This window comes from Globicephala melas, chromosome 18 (genome assembly GCF_963455315.2).
Source record: "Globicephala melas chromosome 18, mGloMel1.2, whole genome shotgun sequence".
Lineage (NCBI taxonomy): Eukaryota > Metazoa > Chordata > Mammalia > Artiodactyla > Delphinidae > Globicephala > Globicephala melas.
Genome location: NC_083331.1, coordinates 23,683,098 through 23,708,516, shown reverse-complemented (window position 1 = coordinate 23,708,516; position 25,419 = coordinate 23,683,098). Strand labels below are relative to the sequence as shown.

The window sequence follows — 25,419 nt, the reverse complement described above, 5'->3', positions numbered from 1 at the left end:
AAGTGTTAACAGTTAAGTTTTGTTATAGCCTCTACCTATCTAACTATCAGCTATCTCAAAGCCCTTCTCTCCAGACATTCCAAGAACTTAAGCTATCTGGCTTATCTCTCAAACATCATGAGGGGGTGGGGTAGTTAGCATGGATGGTCACCCCAATAACAGAGAAATGAGGAATCTCTCCAGAGTGTTTCTAGTAGTATTTAGATGTATGGAGTTACCATACATCTGCTGAGTGCCTACATGCATCGTCTCATTGAGTCTTCACAGCCACCGATGATAAAGGTGCTGTTAACATCCTCAGTATTTGTAGGTGACTGAGAAGGGGTTTGAACTGAAGTCAAAGCCTGAAGTTCCCTCCACATCACTTTACTATTTAATGGTAGCTAAGGTCTTGATTCAGGTGGGCCTGCAGTTACTTATTGGACCCTTCATTGTCAGGGCTCAAATTGAGGTATGCAATTACCTACGTTCTTTATGTACTTGAGTTCTTTCTTTTACTGGCTTGCACTTCTAAACCTCTATTTGTGGCAATATTTTAAGCTAATGATTGGTAATCTAAAAAGCTCTTAGACTTCCATGTGGTACTTTAAATACACTGTGACTTTTTAAAATAAAAGACTAACCACTGGAAACCAAGCATCTTTCTCTTTCTTATGGGCTGAGCTTCAACATTTAACAGGAATTCACTAATGAAACAGACATAAAAAGAGACTCTCTAAAAATTTAAGAGGGTCATATATTCTGTGGTAATTGTTATGTTCCTAGTTAACTTCATCTCCATTTGTGTACCTGCTACAAATGTTTAACTATGTTCAGTGATTCCGTGTTTTATAATTTACATTGTCTTTTATTTCCTCTTATTGTCCAAAGTATTTTATTGGATGGTATGTGTGTAAGTCTACTTTTTAAGCACATCAACATAATTCTTTGGGGTGAACTTCCCTTTATAGCTACTTAGAACATCAAGAAATTTTACTGCCTGTGTACTTCCGGCATATTTTGAAGGAAAGAGGATTAATTTATTGTATGTCCGACAGTCCTGAATTCTTAACTGCTTTATCAAAAGAGTGTATAAATAAGATTCTTTTTTCTTTTTATTGCAGGAAATGCAACATATTGTTAAATCACAACACATCAGAGCAGAAAAAGGTAAGCATGGATCTGTATAAATATTTGAAAACCCCTAGGGGGACTCCTCTTTGAGCTAACATGGCTTCTCTCATCTCCAGCCATGGTGGAAGGTTCATGGTTAGATCTGGCCAGAAGGAACAAGCCTGAGACTCAGCCCTTTGCCCATCTCACGATTAATGCCATTGACATCCCATCAGGTAAGTTCCATTTATATCCAGCCTGAAAAATATTTCAAGAGTAAGGCAGAAAGAGAAAAACAAATACCGTATGCTAACACTATATATATGGAATTAAAAAAAAAAATAGTTCCGATGAACCTAGGGGCAGGACAAGAATAAACACGCAGACATAGAGAATGGACTTGAGGACACAGGGAGGGGGAAGGGTAAGCTGCGACGAAGTGAGAGAGTGGCATGGGCATATATACACTACCAAATGTAAAATAGATAGCTAGCGGGAAGCAGCTGCATCGCATAGGGAGATCAGCTCCGTGCTTTGTGTCCACCTAGAGGGGTGGGATAGGAGGGGTGGGAGGGAGGGAGACACAAGAGGGAGGGGATATGGGGATATATGTATACATATAGCTGATCCACTTTGTTATACAGCAGAAACTAACACAACATTGTAAAGCAATTATACTCTAATAAAGATGTTTTAAAAAAGTCATTTATCAGCCCATCTGAATACTCAGACCTATTCTTAGCCTGTTAGCAAAATTTTGAGAGCCCTTAACTTCTAGACCAGAAGAAAGATCATCTATTTCCACATCATGGAAACAGTGATTCTCGATCGTGCCGGAATGGACATCATCACTATATTCATTTTCAGATCATCAGAATGAGTTTATTTTAAAAGACTGCTAGTTGAGGTTGCATAACTGGGAAGGATAATCCCATGTTATACTCATCTCTATTTTTCCAAGCAAAAGTTGACACATCCCCATTGCTGGCCTGTGAGGTGCATGAATTCCTGCAGGTAGTCATATCCTCAGCCATCTCCTGCAGAGTTCCAGGCAGGAGCTCAACAGAGTGATATTTAAGAGGCAATAGCCCTCTAGAAAATGAGACGTACTCGTTCTCCAGGGACTTATCGTTTTTTTCTGGCTAAGAATTTAGCTCAATAGACTGGAGACCTCATTATCTTTTGGAAATGAGGAAACCCAGAGCTCTATGTCTACATCTACCTAATGTACCAGTGATTACCATCATATAATCCCCACTGGTTACTTCACATCGGGTTAGGTGAGCATCAGAAAGGTCACAAAGAACATTCTGATGGAGTGACAATGGAATATTATTGTTATTATTCTTACACCATTTATACACACACTTTGTATCAGGCATTTTGCTCTGTATTCATTATCTCTAAACCTTACTACAACCCTGCAAGGTAGTGATTATCATTCAGATTTTGCAAACAGGGAAACCATGGTCCACCTAGTGTTAAGTTATCTGACCGAGGTTACAACGTGGCAGGATTAGAAGTTGAATTCCACTCTAGCTGATTCGCAAGTCCATGCTTTTTATACTATAGGTTATTACATAAGTATCTTGTGGCCTGTTGCCTTTGTCAGAGGGGAATAAATTCAGAGCGCTTGTGTACCTCTTTTCATGAAAGAAGTAGATTAATGTGGTTTTAATAGCAGGGCGTCTCAAGTCTGCCGGCCTGGGTTTGAGGTCCCACCGTACTACCTGGCTGGGTGACCTTGTGCAAATTATTGGAATCCTTTGTGTGTCAGCTTCTTCATGGGGATGGTAACAGTTTGTACATCATGGGGCAGCTATAAAGATTTAATGAGGTTATATACTAAAATGCTTATATGGAAGTGGGCCTATAGTAAGAACTTAGTGAATGTAATTTGTCATTATTTAAAGTTTAATTAAATCATTTTATATATTCTATTTCTTGTTTTACAAAAATGATTCAAGGCAAGTTCTTCTTAGAGTTAAAAAAAATCCAAGTTTTAATAAGCAGCTTTGAAGCTACTAATATAGTATGGGCCACAAAGGAATTTTTCCTGACTACAGACATAGAAAGGAGAAACCAACTCTTTGATTTTTAGATTTTCCTAAACTATCTATACTGTCCCAGATATTTGCTTCGTAAACAAATTCTCCTCTCTCTCTCTCTCTCTCTCTCTGTGTGTGTGTGTGTATGTGTGTGCCTTATGGTGGAACTACACTAATTTTCTGAGTGGAAAACTATTTTGCATGTTAGCAGAGGCAATCAAATTAATACTGATCTGTCAGCTGTGTGTGCGGTAGTCTGCATTTATCTTTTCAGTTCATTTTAAATGGCATATGATAAATACGGCATTAGACCGTGTGCCAAAGTCTATTTGGCAATAGCAAGCATGCTTTAGTTACATAGCTCTCCCTCCAGGCACCTTGCATCAAATCATTGCCAAAAAGAAGGCAAAACTCCTGGTTATTTTATGATGGTTATTGAGCTTGAGACAGAGTGAAATGAGTGAGTGTATGCTTCTGTTTAAGAAAATAGAATTTGCTCCTCTGGCTTGACCAATGACTCCTTGAGTCCATTTATCTCCCAGTCTGGATACTTCAGAGGAAGACGGCTTTAATTTTGCATGTTCATTCGGGGCCTCTGTTCCATATTTATTTGTACTTATTTACACACAAGAAAGAAATCAGAATCTGCCTTATACTGACTGTATTTCAAAGCTTCTCGAATAAAATGCGTTGGGGAGTATTTTGTGAGGTCAGGATTCATGGCTTTCTTAAGGGCAGCTCAGGCTAAGTATCTGGAGAGACTTCTCTAATGTCTAATAGCAGTGACCCTAGGGGCTGGGGCAGCTGAAGGTCGTCTAGTGATGGAAGCCCAGGCTTGCTGTGTGAGGTCCTCCAACCTGATAGGGGGGCTGTTCTCATCTTTTCTCCCACTATCGCTATTCATGAGCTCTCCAGTTCACACGGACGGCTCTTCTCCCTTTTCCTCTGCGTGCTGTGTGCATTCCGTTCTTTGCTCGAACAGTTTCCCTCGATCACAATCCTCTCCCTTTTCTCAGCCCGTCCACATTTGACCCAAGCCCTCCCTGCCCTCTGTCACTGGGCTGAGTTCACGTGGTCGCCACTAATTTCTGCAGCTTCCACTTGGCAGGTGCTTTAACTGAACTTCAGCCATGGGCTGTGTGACCTGCAGAAATGAAAATGTTATAGTTTTCATTTGGTGTGCCCATTTCTTCTTTTCTCCTCTACAAAGTGCCTTGAGGGTATACTGCTTGATGCATTTCTTAACTGTGGATAGAGTGAATGCCCGTAGAAAGCACCATTCAGATATCTACTAAATGACGAAATTGATCAGCGAATGGATAAATATAGGCATGTTTAGAAGGATATAAGGACACTCCTTCCACTTGACTTGAGCTAACAACAGGAGTGGTATGCGGTCAGGGTTTCTGTGTTCTCCTCTCTCTTTCATATCCTTCCCTGCCTTTCCTGGACTGTATCTCTGAGCCCTTCGTCTAACGCTAGCTGATCACCTGTCGAGAGGGTAGACGTCACCTTAGTCTTTCTGCTGCTATCTGTTAAGGGCCGTCATAGGAGATAAACTATAAGACCGATAATTGATTGCATAAAGGATTGAATACAAGAGTAGGGGAAGAAGGAGGTAACCATGGGATGGTTTGAGATAGGAAACACCTTGAGTTTTTTGTAGCTCTGTCAATGGTCTAGGTGGCTGTTTACCAGCCTGGAGAAGTTACTTTGCTAGTGTTCATGAGGATGTGATGCATAGAGTCTTATAGTCTCATTTTGACTCACTTGGGACCATGGAATGATATTTACATTTGGGATGCTTTAATTTAGGACCATCTGAGGTAGGACCTCAGATGAAAAAGGGCAGGGCGCTGTGCTGGGTTCTGGAGGCAGCAGTGCCTGTGATGGCTTCTCAGCCGCGATGGGGCGCCCTCTTGTGGATACGATATGCAGTTCAGGAAATCTGTCCTGTCCCTGAGCACGGGGATTGAAACCATTGGCTTCTTTGCCTTTGCAGGCATGTCTAAGGATGGGGGGTTGCCCCACCATAGCTTGGACCCCGCTGCATTTTTTTTTCTTCCACTTACCCTACCATCTAGTTGGTTCTGGAACAGCCTGGTATTAAGGTCCCCAGACCATAGCCCAGCTGCCCAGTAGCCCTCCAGGGACAATAGAACATTATCCTATTTGTGGCTCTCCAGAGTAAGATGCAGGTGTTCAAGTTTCCCCAGGATTCAGGCCAGTCTTGAAAGTTAGCCAGTGTGGGTTTCTGGTTCTACAAAGATCTCCCAAGGACCCACTCTAGCCAAAGTGTTGTCAGCTCTGATGGATCCGTGGAATCCAGTTTAAGTCTAAATTCCGTGGGGGATTTCTCTTGGGTGACAGGCGGCAAAGAACTTCTCCCTGGCTGCAGAAACTACTCCCCACCCCATTCTGAGACTCCTCAGCTCTGTTTTGCCTTGTTGAAATCCTAGCAGATGACAAACTTAACTTAGCATAAGTGTTTACAAAATCCTCTGGAGGAAAACTCTGGACTTTCCACAGTATAACAGCTTTTTTCCCACTAGCTGACATCTTTTCCAGTTGGCTAATAGGTATCCGTATAAATATAAATATTTGATTACTGAGGTTTATCATGGAGGTAGTCCCAATTTTTAAAGACCTAGTAAAGTACACTAAAGACCTGAAATATTCAAAGCGTTGGACACTTTGCTGACTTAGAAGATTTTCTAGAAACTTCTGCTCCAGAAACAGTGACATGAAGATCGCTTGTCACATTTCAGGTGTGAGAAGGAGCTAAAGGAGAGTTCTGGTCTAATAATAGAAGAGGTTTTACCATCCTTTGGGCACAAAGGATTGCATGAAGTTGTGAAGCTGGGGAGTACAATGCCAAGGATATGTTCTTTGTGAACTTCTCTGGGGGTAGCTTTTCAGTCGTGTGACCTTGGGAGGCATTTGGGCTATTGGAGGAGGGGAAAATCAATGGTGATGAGAATATAGAGTTTAAGAGTTTGACTTTTTGGTCCAAGTTGCTGTGACCCAGATTTTCAGCTCCTTCTATATACCTCTCTCCGTGAATTAAAAGAGAAAGTGGGGTCACGTGGAGTGTGGATATTCTCTTCCTGTACTTGTTTCTTGCTTTCTTGTTTCAACTGCCGCTGGCTGATTCTCTTCCTTCAACCTTGAATGACCTTTATGTTTCTGTTGGCTGAATTCCTCCTTTAAGTTATCAGGCTCAGTAGCACAGCAAAATCGTTCTTGAGCCCTCTGGGAGGAAGTAATCTCTTTCCTTTGAATTCCCATTGCAATATCCACACCTTTCTTATCAGGGCCCGAGCCTTGCTTCCCGTCTGAATGTATATCATACTTATCCCTTGTGTACTATAGGCTCCTTGAGGGCAGGAAAAGTGAGATTTTGTATTTGTCCCCTCTCAGGTGCCTAGCAGAGAGCACAAGTACTTCTTAATGTACTGGTACTCCCCTTTTAGAAAATAAATTCTGAGAAATTATTCTCCCATTGGAACAATGACTGTTACAGTAGGTCTTTCTCCAACCTCATAGAATTGTGAGGATGTCCTTCTCCTTGAAGGGGTGGGTTTTACATCACATGCCTCTCTTTTCCTCAGGTTCCCATAAAGTGAGTCTGTCCTGCTGGTACCATGACCGAGGTTGGGCCAAGATCTCCAACATGACTTTCAGCAATGGAAAACTAATAGTTAACCAAGATGGCTTTTATTACCTGTATGCCAACATCTGCTTTCGACATCATGAAACTTCGGGAAACCTCACTGCGAATTATCTTCAGCTAATGGTGTACGTCACCAAGACGAGCATCAAAATCCCGAGTTCTCATACCCTCATGAAAGGAGGAAGCACCAAATACTGGTCGGGGAACTCTGAATTCCATTTCTACTCCATAAACGTTGGGGGATTTTTTAAGCTACGGTCTGGTGAGGAAATAAGCATTGAGGTATCCAACCCTTCACTACTGGATCCAGATCAAGATGCAACGTACTTTGGGGCTTTTAAAGTTCGAGATATAGATTGAGCCCCATTTGATGAAGCGTTTTCACGTGTTTCCTAGGATGTATAGAAAACTTTACAAACAAGCCAAGAAAGATATATGTAGGTGTGTGAGACTACTAAGAGCTATGACCCACAGGGTACAAGAAGACCCATGCCTTTGACTCTGTAGGGAGCGAATGTATTTACAGCCAATGGGAGATGTTGGACTCAAGGTGTGTTACGATCTAAGGGTTTTCTTACACAGTGGTTTTTAAATTTTGTAATGAATTCCTAGAATTAAAGCAGATTGGAGCAATTATGGTTGCCTTTTTGAAAAACTGCCTTTGGGCTATGGGAGGGGTTAATTCTCTGTCTCTAATCCGTGGTTAGGTGCCACGATGCAGCTGAAGTGGAAAGGGGGTCATCTAATTGCAAACTGATGACCATCTGAAGGGTTAAATTCTTTTGAATTGTTACATCATGCTGGAACCTGCAAATAAATACTTTTTTCTGATGAGGAGAAAAAAATATATGTATTTTTATATAATATCTAAAGTTATATTTCAGATGTAATGTTTTCTGTGCAAAGTATTGTAAATTATATTTGTGCTATAGTATTTGATTCAAAATATTTAAAAATGTCTTGCTGTTGACATATTTAATGTTTTAAATGTACAGACGTATTTAACTGGTGCACTTTGTAAATCCCCTGGGGAAAACTTGCAGCTAAGGGGAAAAATGTTGTTTGCTAATATCAACTGTATGATACTTCTTCATTCTTTTTAACTTAATAGATTTTTCAGACTTCTCAAGTCTATTTCCAAAAAATTAAAATGGATGCCTTGAATAATAAGCAGAATGTTGGCCACCAGGTACCTTTCAAATTTGGAAGCTAATTGACTTTAGAAAGTTGGCATTGCCAAAAAGGATACATAATGGGCTACTGGGATCTGTCAACAGTATTTATATAATTATTGAACAGGTGTTTTTTTCTACAGGTGCTGCAAATTGTAAATTTTTTTCATGGAAAAGTTATCAGTGGCTTATAGCAAAAAAAAAATTCCATTTTTAATTTAGTGGAAGTTATTTTATACTATACAATAAAAACATTGCCTTAGAATGTTATTTTTTTTTTTGGTATGAAAATAAATTTATAGGAAAACCTGCCTTGTGATTTTGTGCTTCTCTTTTATGTCTGTCTTGCTCTGTGATCCTTTCTCTCCAGTATGGTAATGTGGCTTCTATCTTTCCAAAGGTTACCGGGAGAAATGCAGATTTAATTAAAAATTAGGAACCGATTCAATTAAATTGCTGAACCTTGGAATTTGAAAAATAATTTACAAGGGATTTGTATGCAAGAATGTAGCTGATAGAACACAGAGGCTTCACCACTCAAAAAAGAAAAGTTTGTTATGCCTATATCGTGAGAAAAAATAGTGCTTTGCACAAGTTCATAAGGCCCTGCAGAACAATCATTTGACCTGGAGGAAACCCTGAACGTTGTATCTCTTACTAGTGAAGAAGCATTAATAGTGGCTGGACGCTTGTCCTCATGGAAATCTATGTGAGGGAGCCATCTAGCCCATGTTGATTACTCCACACGAGACAGAAGGAAATGAACAGCTTGGGAAGACACAGGAAGCTATAATTCAAGACACTTGCCACTTGTGGATAAATGTTTCTTGATGGTTGGAACAGGATTAAAGGAGAAAAATGGCAGAGGTTACAAAGAAAAAAATGGTCAATTCTTTTTGGGGGTGGGACTTGATCATTTACCAAAATACACCTGTTGTTTTCAAACTATCAGTAAATCTGAGGTGGATTCGTACAAAATGTCTGCTACATATCCCAATTGCTGGTCCCAAATATTCTTTGTTTAAGGAAAAATTAACTTTGAGGGGCCACTGGAGAATTTCTCTACTCTCCACTGACACAAAATCTTGTTACATAGAGAGCCTTATTAGCTACCCTGGCTTCTAGAATATGACTCTATCATTTCCAAAGGTGAATAACATTCATTCATTCATTTGCTTGTTTGCTGCACATTATTTATTGAGTATCAACTATGTGCTAGGCACTGTACCAGGCACTGGGGATACTACGGCACTCCTCTTGCCCTGCAGGAAACTTCATTTCAGTGAGGAGCCAGCCTAGTCAGAGTGTGGTCATCTCCAAGTCTTGGGCATCTACAGAATGCTGTAGGAACAGAAAGGAGGCCATTGAACCCAATAATGGGGATCACAGAAGGTCTAGAAATGAAATCAAAACTGGATGGGAGGTGGGCTGAATATCCCTTTCCACGTTTAACTCAGAGGCAACTAACTTGCAGTCTCTCAAAAATGAGCTAAAACACAAGGCCTAGGGATGGAAAAAACCTGGAATCTAGTAAGAAAATATCTGGTGGTACTTCGTTGCTGAGCACAGGGTTTCTCTAGTTGCAGCGAATGGGGGCTACTCTTCATTGCAGTGCGTGGGCTTCTCATTGCGGTGGCTCCTCTTGTGCCTGAGCACAGGCTCTAGGCACATGGGCTTCAATAGTTGTGGCACATGGGCTCAGTTGCTCTGTGACATGTGAGATCTTCCTGGACCAGGGATCGAACCCATGTCCCCTGCATTGTCAGGTAGATTCTTAACCACTGTGCCACCAGGGAAGTCCCAGAAAACCTTTCTTATCTGTGCTTCACAATAAAATCCTTTGAAATTTGTTGTGCACTGTCAATATCATAGCCTTTAAATTATTTTTAAAAAGCCATAATATGACATAATCTTGTTTCTATAGGGGGCTTAGGGAGATTTCTGTGGTTATTGGTACCCCTGGAAGGAATGAGTCATTTAATATCCTGGGTCTACCAGAATACAGGTCCTGACCCAGAAGTGGTAGACCAATTTAGTCCACTTAAATAAATCTTGAACAGATATTTTAAAATATTATTTTTAAGAGAGAAGAGTGATGAATATGTAAAGGCAGAGAAGGGAGCTGCTGGTGGCAATATTAAGCCTCCTTTTGGCTGTCCTGAACAGTTCAGATCTGGCCCAAACTTGCATATCACTCAGTAAAAGGACTCCTGAAGTTCATCAGAACCCCCGTAAATAGCACAGCAGCTCTCTTTCATTAGAGGAAGACACCCCTTAGGAGCCAGATCTCTACGGATGCCCCAGGGGACAAACATGAATTCCTTCCTGGCACACAGAGCAGTAAATATACTCTTTTCATCTCTATCTTCTTACATTTCAAGTGCCCCAGCCATGAGCCCCTCCAGCCCACCCAATTTGGCTCTGTAAAATGTACACTGCAGTCACCAGTCTTTCAAAAAAAAAAAAAAATTCCCTTCTTATCCCAGAAAAGGGCTTATGAACTATAGTACATCCAGTTGTCAAAAATCAAGTCTATTCATGCATTTTCATGCACTTTTCTTTGCCTTGATCAATGATTAAGAAATACCTGCATTTGTTTCTTCTCTTTTACCAAATCCATGCCAGCATTAGTCCCATGGTTAAAAATTGCGAATCGGGCAGTAGTAAGACATGCTGCTTTTCAGGTTTTGAGAGCCTCCTACATATTGAACACTATGCTAGGCTATTTTCATACATAACATATTATAATCCTCACTACAATTCAATGTAATGACTGTTATGATCCCATTTTATAGACTCGTAAATAATAAGTGACATCTGGAGTGCGCGTGTGTGTGTGTGTCTGGGATTTGAATGTGAAAATGTAGTAGGCTTTTTTTGGCACTCCTGCAGTCACAGACAATGTGACTGCTGTCATTCCTTCTACCTGAAATGTCCTGCCACTTCTCCCCTGACCAGATTCTCACCATCCTTCAAGACCTTGTGTAAGCCCCACATTCCCCATGAATCCATCAGTCATCTTTTCCTTGTGAATTCCTATTGTTCTCTGTGGTTGTGTGTGCATGTGTGTGTGTGTGTGTGGTATGTGTGTCTATTCTAGTGATTCTGCTTCTCTCCTTTAACCTTGACTGATATACATACTCTCCAAGTCAACTAACGTGAGTATCCAGTCTAATAATTCATTCATTTAACCTAGAGTTATTTAGCACTGTTCTTTGTGTTTTAACCAAATCTAAGACTCAGTTGTCTCTTGTCTCCTACCACTTTTGATTGTCCCTTAAGTCGTGGTCATGCCTTCCAAGAGGGGTGTGAGCTGCTTCAGTACCAGGGAGGCTGTTGTCTGTGCTTCTCTTGTACTCCCAAATGTGCCAAGCAGATAAGGGAGGGGGGCAGGTGAAAAGAACTTGATACAGGCTTGTTGAGTACATGACTGATGAATTCGCCTGTATCCTCTGTCAATCGTAAGCGTCCACAGCCCAACTTGTGTGTGTAGCTCTTAACAGCCCCTTGAATTTTGGCCCCAATTTCCTGCTGAGGCTACACAGAATGGGGTGAGTGGTGGGAGGGGGAATAGAACCAATGGGGCCACGTTTATGCGTTTTTTTCAGGTGTAGTGCCTTACATCAAATTCCATGGCAAGGAGATACAACAGAGTGGAAAGCAGAGCAAATTTCATGTTTTGAGATCAGAGAGCTGGTCTTGTCCCTGCAATAACTGTCTCAAATTTTGGATCAGACACTTAATCTTTCTGTAGCTTACCTTCTATATTCACAAGATTAAAATATTTGGGTTGGCCAAAAAGTGCCTTAGGTTTTTTAGTAAAAATAAAAGACACATTTTTCATTTTCACCAAGAACTTTATTGAACAACATATTCACCCTTTTGTTCCACTACCTTCTGCCATTTTTCAGACAACTTCATAATCCCATCTTCCCAAAACTTTTTATCTTTTTGAGCAAAGAACTGTTCCAGATGCCTTTTACAGTCTTCCAGGGAATTGACATTTTTTCCACTAAGAGAATTTTGTAAAGACCGAAACAAATGGAAATCCGATGGTGCAATGTCTGGTGAATACAGCGGATGAATGAAGACTTCCCAGCCAAGCTCTAACAGTGTTTGCCTGGTCATCAGAGAAACGTGCGGTCTTGCGTTATCCTGGTGGAAGGTTACGTGTTTTCTGTTGACTAATTCTGGATGCTTTTCATCAAGTGCTGCTTTCAGTTGGTCTGACCGGGAGCAGTACTTGTTGGAATTAATCGTTTGGTTTTCTGGAAGGAGCTCATATTGAGGACTCCCTTCCAATCCCACCATATACACCACATCACCTTCTTTGGATGAAGACTGGCCTTTGATGTGATTGGTGGTGGTTCATTTCGCTTGCCCCATGATCTCTTCCGTTCCACATTATTGTACAGTATCCAGTTTTCATCGCGTGTCACCATTTGTTTTAAAAACGGAACGTTTTCATTACGTTTAAGTAGAGAATCGCATGAGGAAATATGGTCAAGAAGGTTTTCTTTGCTTAACTTATGTGGAACCCAAACATCAAAGCGAATGACATAACCAAGCTGGTGCAAATGATTTTTCACGCTCGATTTGGATATTTTGAGTATGTCAGCTATCTCCCGCGTGGTATAACATTGACTGCTCTCAATTAATGTCTCAATTTGACCTCTATCAACTTCAACTGGTCTACCCGACCGTAGAGCATCGTCCAGCGAGAAATCTCCAGCACAAAATTTAGCAAACCACTTTGACACATTCAATCAGTCACAGCACTTTCTCCATACACTGCACAAATCTTTTTGTGCGTTTCAGTTGCGTTTTTACCTTTCTTGAAGTAATAAACCATAATATGCTGAAAATGTTGTTTTTTTCTTTCATCTTCAATATTAAAAAGGCTACACAGATTTCACCAATTTTGATGTCTTTTTTAAAATGCATGCTGATATGACAGCTGTCACATACCATCTAACAAAATTGTTTCAAATTAAGTTAAAAATAACTAAGTGCTTCTAGAGCCATCTTACAGAACAAACCGAAACAACCTTTTGGCCAACGAATAATAATAGCCACTTCACCTGCCTTGCATTTTTGAGAGTTCAAGTAAAACAAATGTGCAAACGTGTTAAAGGGAATAAATTATACTATGGGCTGAATCGTGTCATAATCCTTGAAGGCAGTCTGACCAGTTACTCAGTTGGACCTGATTGGCATCTAGGAGCTGTCCTGAAGTCCAGCTCATTCTCACCCCCTTTGGTACCATCTCCCAACCAGAAATCATTTCTGGGGAAGATTTTAGGGGTCCATGGGATCAATTCATGTGCTGGTCTCTATGTTGACCCGGATCTTCAAATGAATTCTATTCTGATTTGACATTTCAAGTGGTTTTTCTCCTGTTGAGCTCTGGTTTCACACTCCAGAGGCTGAGCTCATCTCTTTCCAACTTTCCTTTTTCTAAAGGAAAGAAGAGAAAGGAGGAAAGGCAGAAAGGGAGTGCATTTTCATCACAGTTACAATGGATCACTTTCTCTTTCCTGCAGGCGAAGTAAAAATGTCCTTGAAGTAGCAATGAATCAGAGTCTCAGGACCAAATCCATCTTCTTCTCCCCGTCCACCGAGCCCTTCTATACTTCTCGCTCTCAGCCTGGGAGAGCTGATCAGCCTTGTGGTAAAAATGAGGGGAGTCCATGGAGATGGCATCTGAGATAATTCTTCATTTCTTAAAAAAATGATTCTTTAGGGACCTCCCTGGCAGTCCAGTGGTTAAGACTCTGTGCTTCCACTGCAGGGGGTGCAGGTTCAATCCCTGGTCATGGAACTAAGATCCTGCATGGTGTGCGTGGCATGGACAAATTAAAAAAAAAAAATAGAGCATTTAAAGACCACCTCCATCTAAAATCCTCATAGCCTAGAGTGTCTAGCACTTAATAAGGACTCAGTAAAATACAGAACAAAATTTGAGCCAATTTTTAGAAAAATAAAAAGTCTTAGAGAGGATCTCCGAGAGATATGTGTGTTACAGTAGAAGGAAAATTCCCCAATAAAAAGAATGGCTCATAAGGAGAAGCATTTCAGACAGCAAAGTTGGTTAGAAAAGAGATATTTTGGGGGGTGTGCATATGTGTGTTGCGTCCACGTGTATTTGGAAAGTATAACTCAGGATGCTTTTATCTGTAAGTAAGAGAGTCACCCTCAAAGTGACTTAAACAAACAATGGGGGAATTAGGAAATTTTTTTTTTTGCATAACAAGAAATCCAGCGGACGATCAGGCTACAGGTGTAATATGTCAAGGCCCCAGGTCTGCTTCTTACTGTTCCCTTTGATCTGTTCTCCTTCACGTGTTGGCTTCACCCTCTTGGTATTAGCAAAATAGTCGCAGCAGTTCCAGGCATCAAATCCGGATACAACAATGTTCAGAGGAAAAAATAATAAGCACGGCTAGCCCAGTCTCAGCCAGTGCCCTTGAGGGGCTCCCAGCAGTGAAGGGAGTAAGTTTTGCAATTCCCACAAACCGGTTTCTAGCTAGAAGCCAGATGAGAGCCGAGGAAGCTGTATGCACAGCTTCTGGAAAGCCATATTGATAAGGATTTTTTATACCACTTCTGTGTACAGAAGGCAAACTGGAGGATTTCTCTGCAGCAAAACCCCATTGAGCACTAATCCACTCACAGCTGTGTGACCTTCACCTGAACCTTTCCCTCCATGCTCACTCGGCTTAAAAGTAATGCTTTGGGGTTGGATTTCCAGCACGCACACATTTTTTCTGAAATCTGAAATACCCCTTAAATGTCCTGCTCTAGCCAATACACGAAGGATGTAATATGGAAGCTTGCTGTTCTTTTAACGTGAGCCCTTCCTGGCTTGCTAGAGGCTGGTTGTTCCAAACTTGTTTGGCTGCTCAGAACATGAGATCAGTAGTCATTCTGAGTTCTGAGATGACTGAACAATTGCTTTGGATCAACTGCACGACTGGCCCAAATGACTGCAAAAATTGGTCGTTCAGATGATGGAGAAACATGTTTCAGCTGAACAACAGTGGAATTTGTGTCAGCCAGCTGATGCGGCCAAAGCCCAGTCTGCTCTTCCTACCCGACCCCCACCTCTGCTGGCTCCCAACCCCCCTTCACAGTCCTCTCTTGACAGGATGATTTTCTAAAACACAGTCACAGTCATGACACTCACTGGAGCCGTACATCATTTCTCAATGCCAACAGACTAAGTGCAAAACGTCTACTGGCATCAACCTCTTTTTTGCAAGCTTTTCTCCTGAAATCTCTGTCCCCTGGCCTCTATGGGCTATGCTCCAGTCACACCAAAATACCACCTGTTGGGAATTCCCTGGCGGTCCAGTGGTTAGGACTCTGCGCTCTCACTGCTGAGGGCTCGTGTTCGATTCCTGGTCGGGGAACTAAGATCCCACAAGCTGCGTGGTGTGGCCAAGAAACAAAAAAACCAAAAAGACGAAATACCACCTATTACCTCATTGGCCACACATGCCCTTCACACCTCTGAGACTGCGCCCGCTGCTCTGGGTGGCCTTTCCCCCTCTCTGCCTCATATCCGTCCCTTATCCTTGAATGTACAGCTCCAACATCACCTTCTGCATGAAACTTTCTTTATTCTCATGACCGTCAGCCAGCCAGTTGATCCTTTCTCTGGGCCCCTGTGGTGCTTTGGTTTAGTGCTCAAAGGTTAAATTGTAACTATTTACTTACTGTTTGTTCCCCTCGCTAGAGCAGGGACTTTTTTTTTTTTTTTTCATCTTTGTGGGCATGGTACTCAGCCCGATGACCAGAAACTAGGGGCTGCCCAAGGAATATTTAATGAGGAAAGGAAGGGAGGGAGGAAGGAAGGAAGGAAAGGAGCGAGGGAGGGAGGAAGTAAGGGAGGGAGGAAAGGAGGAAGGAAAGGAGGGAGGGAGGGAGGAAGTAAGGGAAGGAGGGAGGGAGGAAGGAAGGGAGAGAGGGAGGGAGGGAGGGAGGAAGTAAGGGAGGGAGGGAGGGAGGAAGGAAAGGAGGGAGGGAGGGAGGAAGGAAGGGAGGGAGCAGGAATGAAGGAAGCTGGTCAACCTGCTGTCCTAAATCCTAGTACTCCTCATCCCCCTCTCAAGTCTTATCTCTGGCCAAGAATACACATGAAGACTGAAGGTAATGAAAAGATCTGAAGGTAGCATCTGGAGGGTGTCTAGCTGCCCCAGGCAGCTCTTCAATAGCCAGCCTAAACAGCGCGAGCAACAGCCTTCTCTGTGGAACAGATGCTCCTCACTCAGCAAATGTTATACTGAGAGTCTTTTCTGTGCCAGTCATGTGCCAAGTGCCATTAAGAAAAGAAAAGAATTAGACATGGCCTTCAGTGGCCTACAATTTAGTTATTTCAGTCTTCTCTTCTGGGTACCTCAGATTTCATCATCCTCTTGTCTCACCTCATAAACTTTCCCTGCTCTTTAGTTCCCTGTTGTTTCTAAACCTTGGATGTCATGCACAAGGTCCCGAGAATGCCCCTATTTTCACATCTCACTGAACCTGAATGCAGAAGTCAGATGATGAGCCTCTTTTTTTTTCTCTGGGCTTTCCTTTGCAAATCTGCTTTTCACAGTATTCTCTCTCTCCTCTCTTTCTACGACTCCAATTTCATGTATATTAGACCTTTCACTCTTTCCATGTGCATCCCACACTCTCTTCTTCACTTTCCATCATTTTTTAAAAAAATATGGAACACTTCATGAATTTGCGTGTCATCCTCGCACAGGGGCCATGCTAATCTTCTCTGTACCATTCCAATTTTAGTATATGTGCTGCCGAAGTGAGCACACTTTCCATCATTTTTGATCTCCATGCTTCAGTCTGGGTATTTTCTACTGATCTGTTTTCCAGCTCACTAATCCTAGCCTTTACTGTGTCTTATTGCTGCTAATTCCTTTTAATGTATAGATTTTAATTATTGTATTCTTTAGTTCTAGAATTTCTATTTTTATATAAATTTATTTTATTTTATTTATTTTTGGCTGTGTTGGGTCTTCGTTGCTGCGTGTGGGCTTTCTCTAGTTGCTGTGAGCGGGGGCTACTCTTCATTGTGGTGCGTGGGCTTCTGATTGCGGTGGCTTCTCTTGTTGCAGAGTGCGGGCTCAAGGCGAGTGGGCCTCAGTAATTGCAGCGTGTGGGCTCAGTAGTTGCAGAATGCGGGCTCTAGAGCGCAGGCTCAGTAGTTGTTGTGCACGGGCTTAGTTGCTCCACAGCATGTGGGATCTTCCTGGACCAGGGCTCGAACCCGTGTCCCCTGCATTGGCAGGCAGATTTTTAACCACTGCGCCACCAGGGAAGTCCCAGTTCTAGAATTTCTATTTGATTTTTTTCATAAGCAGTTTTTCGCTGAACTTCTCCCCTTTGTCATCTACTTTTAAACTGATTAATCTGTGTTTGATATGTTTGATAACTTCAATATTTGTGTCATTGTTCTAATTATTATCGCTACATAACAAACCACCCCAAAACTTAATGGCTGCATAAAGCAACCATTTGGCTGGAATCATTTAGAGACGTCTTCCCTCAGGGCTGGCAGCGGATGCTGTTGGCTAGAGGTGCTTCCTCCCACGGCTGCCTCAGGGTGGTTGAATTTCCTACATGGTGTCACTTTAGAAGCTAAATAGAGATTATGGGGACGAGGGGGTGGGAAAGTAAGAGTGTGGGGAGAACTGTCAGAAGGTTATTGCTGCAGGGTCAGATTTCAGCCTCCAAAATACTGATGTTCAAAGATGGTAAGGACACATGGGCACACACCTCATTCCACCCCCATGCCAAGCTGCCAAAAAAAAGTGAAAGATTGTATTGTAACAATAATTACATATTATCACATTATGATAGTTAACATTTATTGAGAGATTACCAGGTACCGTCAAGCCTAACATCCCCACAAAATAATTGTCACCAACAGATGAATGGATAAAGAAGATGTGGCACATGTATACAATGGAATATTACTCAGCCATAAAAAGAAACGAAATTGAGTTATTTGTAGTGATGAGGTGGATGGACCTAGGGTCTGTCTTACAGAGTGAAGTAAGTCAGAAAGAGAAAAACAAATACTGTATGCTAACACATATATATAATATATATATTGCACACATATATATGGAATCTAAAAATAAACAAACAAAAATGGTCATGAAGAACCTAGGGGCAAGACGGGAATAAAGACGCAGACGTACTAGAGAATGGACTTGAGGATATGGGGAGGGGGAAGGGTAAGCTGTGACAAAGTGAAAGAGTGGCATGGACATGTATACACTACCAAACGTAAAATAGATAGCTAGTGGGAAGCAGGCGCATAGCACAGGGAGATCAGCTCGGTGCTTTGTGACCACCTAGAGGGGTGGGATAGGGAGGGTGGGAGGGAGACTCAAGAGGGAGGGGATATGGGGATATATGTATAACTGATTCACTTTGTTATAAAGCAGAAATTAACACACCATTGTAAAGCAATTATACTCCAATAAAGATGTTAAAAAATTGCTATTATTATCCTCACTGTATAGATTTGGAAATGAGGCAAGAAAGGTCACCAACTTGGCCAAGGGCACACAGTAAGTGGCAGAGCCCAACTTCAAATCCAGGCAGTTATATTCCATAGGCCACTAGGCAACATGGTATTCTACACAATACAATGGGCCAGGTACACACTGTCTTCCATTTTCTATCCACATCCTTTCTAAACACCAGGCAACAGCAGTTACTGAGAGCTCAGTGCAGCCATTACCTTTAGACCGGAGAGGTCAGGCAGGAGTTGGGCTTCACCATCGTTTATTAGGTCCTCTAATCAAGGCCCCCAGTGACCACAGTGGGGGGAGGCTGGATCTGGAATTTGGATTTAGTCACAAGATCCAGCTCTAGTCTAGGCTCTGCCGTTTGCTAGTTCTGTGACCCTGAACAAGCCATGTGACCTCTCAGTGTAAAGTTTCCTCATTACTAAGATGAAGATACTAAGGCTGTAAATGATGACTATTATCTTCATGACTATGGAATTGGAGGAGAGAAAGAAAGAGTGAACAGGCACACCCCCACTGCTGGGAGAGGCGCAGAGAGTGGCAGCAACCAGCCAGAGGAAGGCAGCATTCAGACATAGACCCCTGTGAGCACAATACTGAATTAGTAAGCAATGCGGTGGAGTGTGTGAGAAGAAGGTGCACGAGGGGACAGGACACAATGACAATGGGGAAGTTAATCTCCTCTCTCCCTTCCCTGTGTTTGCTGGGGGCAGAGGCCAAGGGCTGAGAGTGAGCTTCTCCTCCTCCCAATACCCCCCTGACCTGGTCGCCATAGGATGGGAGTACAGTTGTCTCTGGGGAGGATGGAGAGCAGTTGGGAGTGGGGAGGGGATGGGAACAGGGACGGGACAGGCCGTGGCAGGTGGGACTGCCAGCGAGCTGACACTCCAAGATCCCAGCTCATGCTCCATTGTTCTATCAGACTTCAGTTGTAAAGCAAGTAATTAAAAGATAAAATTACTAAGAACTTTAAGCCAGTGCTGGCAGAGTCTTAAACCCCTAGGTTGCAGGGCCGTGAAGACCACACTGGTCTTGGGCTCTGCGCAGCCGCACTTGGGTTCTAGACTCTGCAGCAAAGCCAGGTGGGCTTGGCGGAGGAGGTGGGGTCGGTTCTGCCTGGAGGTCTTCTAAAGGCAACGTCAAATCACAAGTGTGAAAACACAAAGGGTTGTTTTATTAGGTTCCCTGCCTCAGATATACAGGCTCAGCCTCCTCCGTCCTCCTTTTAGGGAGACCAAGGATGGTCTTTGTTTGCCTTAGTTTTTGCTGACTACCATCTATTGGGAGGAGGGTTTGGACACTGATGTTCTAGGGCTGAAGTGGTTATACTAAGTGAAAATAAACACTAATAAATCCTGCCTTCCGCACGGGGGTCACATGCTGGCTTTAGGGAGCCATTTACATCCATCTATTTTTTTCTTACCGAGGCTTACAGTGGAGAAGTAACATTATTCACATGTCACAGTTTGACATGCATTTTATTAGACGTAGGACCGCTGTAAAACATCACCCTTCAGCTAGCTTTAACTCCTCTGCTGCCACACAGTTGCCGCTAACTTCACCTTCAGGGAGTGCCTTGTTTAGACAGGGCCACTTTTTTTGGGGGAACTGATTCATTGTTAAAAATGACTCCTCAAAATAAATTGCTATAGAAATGGGTTGCAATATTTCCAGATATAAGAATCAACTTATATCTGACTATAAGATGCAGCCAATGATATATAATAAGAACACAGATATATTGCATCTTGCATAAAACCCCATGGCTGTCTGTAATAGAAGCATTCCTCATATAGTTTAAATTTTATAAACATTGCCTAAGAGTGGGCTTCCCTAGTGGCGCAGTGGTTGAGAATCTGCCTGCCGACGCAGGGGACGCGGGTTCGTGCCCCGGTCCGGGAAGATCCCACATGCCGTGGAGCGGCTGGGTCCGTGAGCCATGGCCGCTGAGCCTGTGCTCCGCAACGGGAGAGGCCACAACAGTGAGATGCCCGCGTACCATAAAAAAAAAAAAAAAAAAAAAAACATTGCCTAAGAGTGCGTTCCTTATGCATTGTATATTTTATCTAAAATTAATGTTGGCTCTGGGACATGTTAAATTCTTAATAAATTATTAGAATTTGAGGAGGTGTCATTTTATTTTATTATTTCCAGGTTTATTGAGATGTTGTCATAACATGTAAGCTTAACGTGTACAAGATAATGATTTCACACATGTATATATTGCAAAATTATTACTAGAATTTTTAAAATTAGTATTATTCTTTGGATGATTCAAATTTCTTAAAAATACCCTAGAGAAACCAGAATGGGAAGGACACATATATGTAAAAAGATGTTAACCAAAGAAATATTCTTTACAACTGCAAAATACAGAAAATTACTTAGTTATCTAACATAAGAATGATTACATAAATGATGGTTTCAGAAAAACAGTATAGTCTCAACATTACGAATGGACTTTGCAGTCGGCCAGGACTGAGTTTGAAACACAGCTCTTTGACTTACTAACTCTGTGAGCCAGAGCAAATTAGTTTTTTCACCTAATGTATTAATTAGTTATTGCTAAATTAAAAACTGCCCCCAAGCTCAGTGGCTTAAGACAACAATCATTAATTATCGTAGCTTCCACATGTGCAGGTTGGCTGGGGTTGGCCTGATGGAGGCTGGGCTGGGCACCTCAGCTCCCCGCAGGTCAGTGTGTCTTGTGGACGCCCTGCTCCATGTGTCCTACATCCTTCTCTCTGATCCTAGTGGGATTGACAAGCATGCTCTTCACGTGGTGCTAGAAGAGCCACAAGAAGAAAACGCGAAGAGGCGTAAGACAATGTCACCTCGTTCTACTGGCGAAAGCAAGTCATGTAGACCAAACCTCAAGTCAAGTAGTAAAAAAAATCACACAGTGAAGGTTATGACTCCATGGCAGGAATTCTCAACCTTGGCACTCTTGGCCTTTGGGATCAGATGATCCTTCCTTGTGGGGGGCTGTCCTATGAATCAGTTAATGTTCAGCAGCATCCCTGGCCTCTACACACTAGAAGCCCCTTCAAAATTACAATCAAAATGTCTCCAGACATCAACAAATGTTCCCTAGAGGGCAAAATTGGTCCTGGCTGAGAACCATTAGTCTGTAGGGAGAGGTGAAGAGTTAGGTACAGTAATGAGATCTGCTCCTGTGAGGATTATAATATTATTGAACTTATACTGATTTCAGAGCATTAAATTCAACTGCTGCTCACTATTCACAATGGCCAAGACATGGAAACTACCTAAATGTCCACTGACAGATGAATGGATAAAGAAGATGTGTAGATGGAATACTACTTGGCCGTAAAAAAGAATGAAATAATGCCATTTGCAGCAACATGGATGGACCTAGAGATCATCATACTAAGTAAAGTAAGAAAGAGAAAGACAAATACCATGTGATATCACTTATATGTGGAATCTAAAATATGACACAAATGAACTTATCTATGAAACAGAAACAGATTCACAGACATATAGAACAGACTTGTGGTTGCCAAGGGGAAGGGGGAAGCAGGGGAGGGTTGGATTGGGAATTTGGGACTAGCGGATGTAAACTATTATATATAGAATGGGTAAACAACAAGGTCCTACTGTATAGCACAGGGAACTATATTCAGTATCTTGTGATAAACCATAATGGAAAAGAATACAAAAAAGAATGTATATATGTATGTAACTGAATCACTTTGCTGTACAGCAGAAATTAACACAACACTGTAAGTCAACTATACTTCAATAAAATAAATTTTTAAAAAAAGAAATAAAAAACAAAATCAAATGATCCATCCACAAGGCCCAACATCCTAGTAGAAGGAATTCCTTATGAGAAAAAATTCAATTGCTGCTATTTTAGTATGTTGAATAAATGCTGTCTTCTATTATGTAGCCATAGCATAATATAATAGCTATATAATATATAATTAAATATAGCCATATAACATAGTCATTATAAAATGTAGCCACTAAAAATTAGATTTTTGAAGGATTTCTAATATCATGGGAAAATGTGCAAATATGTTTTTAAATGAACAAAAAAAGATGTGAAATTATATATAAATTAAGAGAACAAATTTGTAAATAATATAAAGATAAATGGAAATATAAGTAGTTAGAAAAAGAATAGGTAAATATACAATAAACTGTTAAAAGGTGCTTTTCTATTGTGGTGTAATTAGGGGTGACTCTCATTTTCTTTACATTTTTCTGTTTTTTCCCCCAGTACCTCCCAATGAGATCGTATTAATTTTTTAAATTAGAAAATGAGTTTTATAAAGCAAACACACATAGTTTAAAACTTGTTTAAGGTGCTCCAACCTGACTCTTCTCTCCTCCCTAAATATACTGCTAAAACACAAAGGGACCTTTAAAAAATCATTCTATTTACCTTGTTTCTTCAGCAAATGTATTGTTATATGTGGTCAGTAAATATTTGTGGTTGATGATTTCATTTCTTGCAGTAAAAACCACTTCTAAAGGCAAGAATATATCAAATTGGGGGAGGTTTTTCTCAGCTTCGTTATTTTTTTTCAATTGAATTATAATTGACTTCAATTGAAGTATAATATTATATTAATTTCAAGTATACAAAATAAATGACTCAACATTTATATACATTTTGAGATGATCACCACGATAAGTCTAGTTACCATCTGTCACCATTTAAAGTTATTATAACATTATTATGTTCCCTATTCTTTATATTACATCATCATGACTTATTTATTTTATAAATGGAAGTTTGTGCCTCTTAATCCTCATCACCTATTTCACCCATCCCCCACTCCCCTCCTGTCTGGCAACCACGAATTTGTTCTATGTATTTATGAAGCTGTTTCTGTTTTGTTTTGTTTGTTTGTTTTGTTTTTTAGATTCCACATATAAATGAAATTATATGGCATTTGTCTTTCTTTCTCTGGTTTATTTCATTTAGCATAATACCCTTTAGGTCCATCCATGTTGTTGCAAATGGCAAGATCTCATTGATTTTTATGGCTGAGTAATATTCCATTGCACATATATATACCACATCTTTTTTTTTTTAAGTTTTTTTTGACGTGGACCATTTTTAAAGTCTTTATTGAATTTATTACAATATTTATTCTGTTTTATGTTTTGGTTTTTTGGCCATGAGGCATATGGGGTCCTAGATCCCCGACCAGGGATCAAACCCACACCAACTGCATTAGAAGGTGAAGTATTATCCACTGGACTACGAGGGAAGTCCACATACTGCATCTTCTTTATCCATTCATCTATTAATGAACACTTCTGTTACTTTCATGTATTGGCTATTGTAAATAATGCTTCAATGAACAAAGGAGTGCATATATCTTTTTGAATTAGTGTTTTTGGTTTTTTTGGGGGGGGTAGTCAGAAGTGGAATTGCTGGATTGTATGGTAGTTCGATTTTTAATTTTTTGACAATCTCCTGTTTTCCTTAGTGGCTGCACCAATTTACATTCCCACCAACAGTTCATGAGGGTTCCCTTTTCTCCATATCCTCACCAACACTCGCTATTTGTTGTCTTTTTGATAATAGCCATTCTGACAGGTGTAAGATGATATCTCATTGTGGTTTTGATATTAAGTTGTATGAGTTCTTTATATATTTTGGATATTAACCCCTTATTGGTTATATGATTCGTAAATATCTTCTCCCATTCAGTATGTTGTCTTTTTATTTTGTTGCTGGTTTCCTTTGCTGTGCAAAACTTTTACGTTTGATTTAATCCTGTTTGTTTATTTTTGCTTTTCTTGTCCTTGCCTGAAGAGACAGATCTGAAAAAGTATCACTAAGACAGATGTCCAAGAGTGTACTGCCTATGTTTTCTTCTAGGAGTTTTACATTCAAGTCTTTAATCCATTTTGAGTTTATTTTTGCATGTGGTATAAGATAATGGTCCAGATCCATTCTTTTGTATGTAGCTGTCCAGTTTCCCAACAGCATTTATTGAAGAGACTGTCTTTTCCCCATTGTATATTCTTGCCTCCTTTGTATAGATTATTTAACCATATGTGTGTGGATTCATTTCTGGGCTCTCTATTCTTTTCCACTGACCTCTGTGTCTGTTTTTGTGTCAGTACCATACTGTTTTGAATACTATAGCTTTGTAGTATAGTTTGAACTCAGGAAGCATGATACCTTCAGTTTTGTTCTTCTTGTCTTTAGCTCTGAAGTGAGCATATACATGGGTCCTGGGTTTTTTTTTTTTTTTTTCTTTTAATACATTCAGCCACCCTATGTCTCTTGATTGGAACATTTAGTCCATTTACATTTAAAGTATTATTGATCGGTGTGTACTTATTGCCAATTTGTTCATTGTTTTCTGCTTGTTTTTGTAGTTCTTTTCTGTCCTTTCTTCTTCTCTTGCTCTCTTCCTTTGTGATTTGATGACTTTAGTGTTATGTTTGGAGTCCTTTTTCTTTATTTTTCACGTATCTATTATAGGTTTTGGTTTGTGGTTACCATGAGGTTCAAGTGTAGCAATATGTATATAATCATTTATTTTAAGTTGATGGTCACTTAAGTTTGAGTGCACTTCAAAAGCACTATATTTTTACTCACCTCTCCACATTTTACGTATTTGATGTCATATTTTACATCTTTTTATTTTATACTATTTATAGCTAGTATCCCTTGACTAGTTATTGTAGTTGAAATTGATTTTACTATTTTTGTTATTTAACCTTTATAGTAGCTTTGTAAGTGGTTGATCCATTACCTTTACTATATGGTTTATTTTACGAGGGAGATTTTTTCCTTTCATATGTTTTCTTATTTCTAGTTATGATCTTTTCTTTTCCAGTTTAAGAAGTCCATTTAATATTTCTTGTACAGCCTGTTCAGTGGTGATGAACTC

At 40.7% G+C, this 25,419-nt stretch overlaps 1 protein-coding gene and 1 non-coding gene across 2 annotated transcripts in view; one reads left to right on the top strand and one right to left on the bottom strand.

Annotated features, from left to right (window-relative positions):
• Positions 1–7,173, top strand: part of TNFSF11 (TNF superfamily member 11) — a 34,276-nt gene extending 27,103 nt beyond the window's left edge. The window contains exons 3-5 of the mRNA XM_030882117.2: positions 1,104–1,149; positions 1,230–1,328; positions 6,752–7,173. Coding sequence (XP_030737977.1) covers positions 1,104–1,149; positions 1,230–1,328; positions 6,752–7,173 — 567 coding nt within the window. The remainder of the gene's footprint in view (positions 1–1,103; positions 1,150–1,229; positions 1,329–6,751) is intronic.
• A 9,519-nt stretch (positions 7,174–16,692) lies between these two features.
• On the bottom strand, positions 16,693–16,799 carry LOC115866843 (U6 spliceosomal RNA). The gene has a single exon (XR_004044872.1). It is a non-coding gene; the product is annotated as a U6 spliceosomal RNA (small nuclear RNA).
• Positions 16,800–25,419: the final 8,620 nt, after the last annotated feature.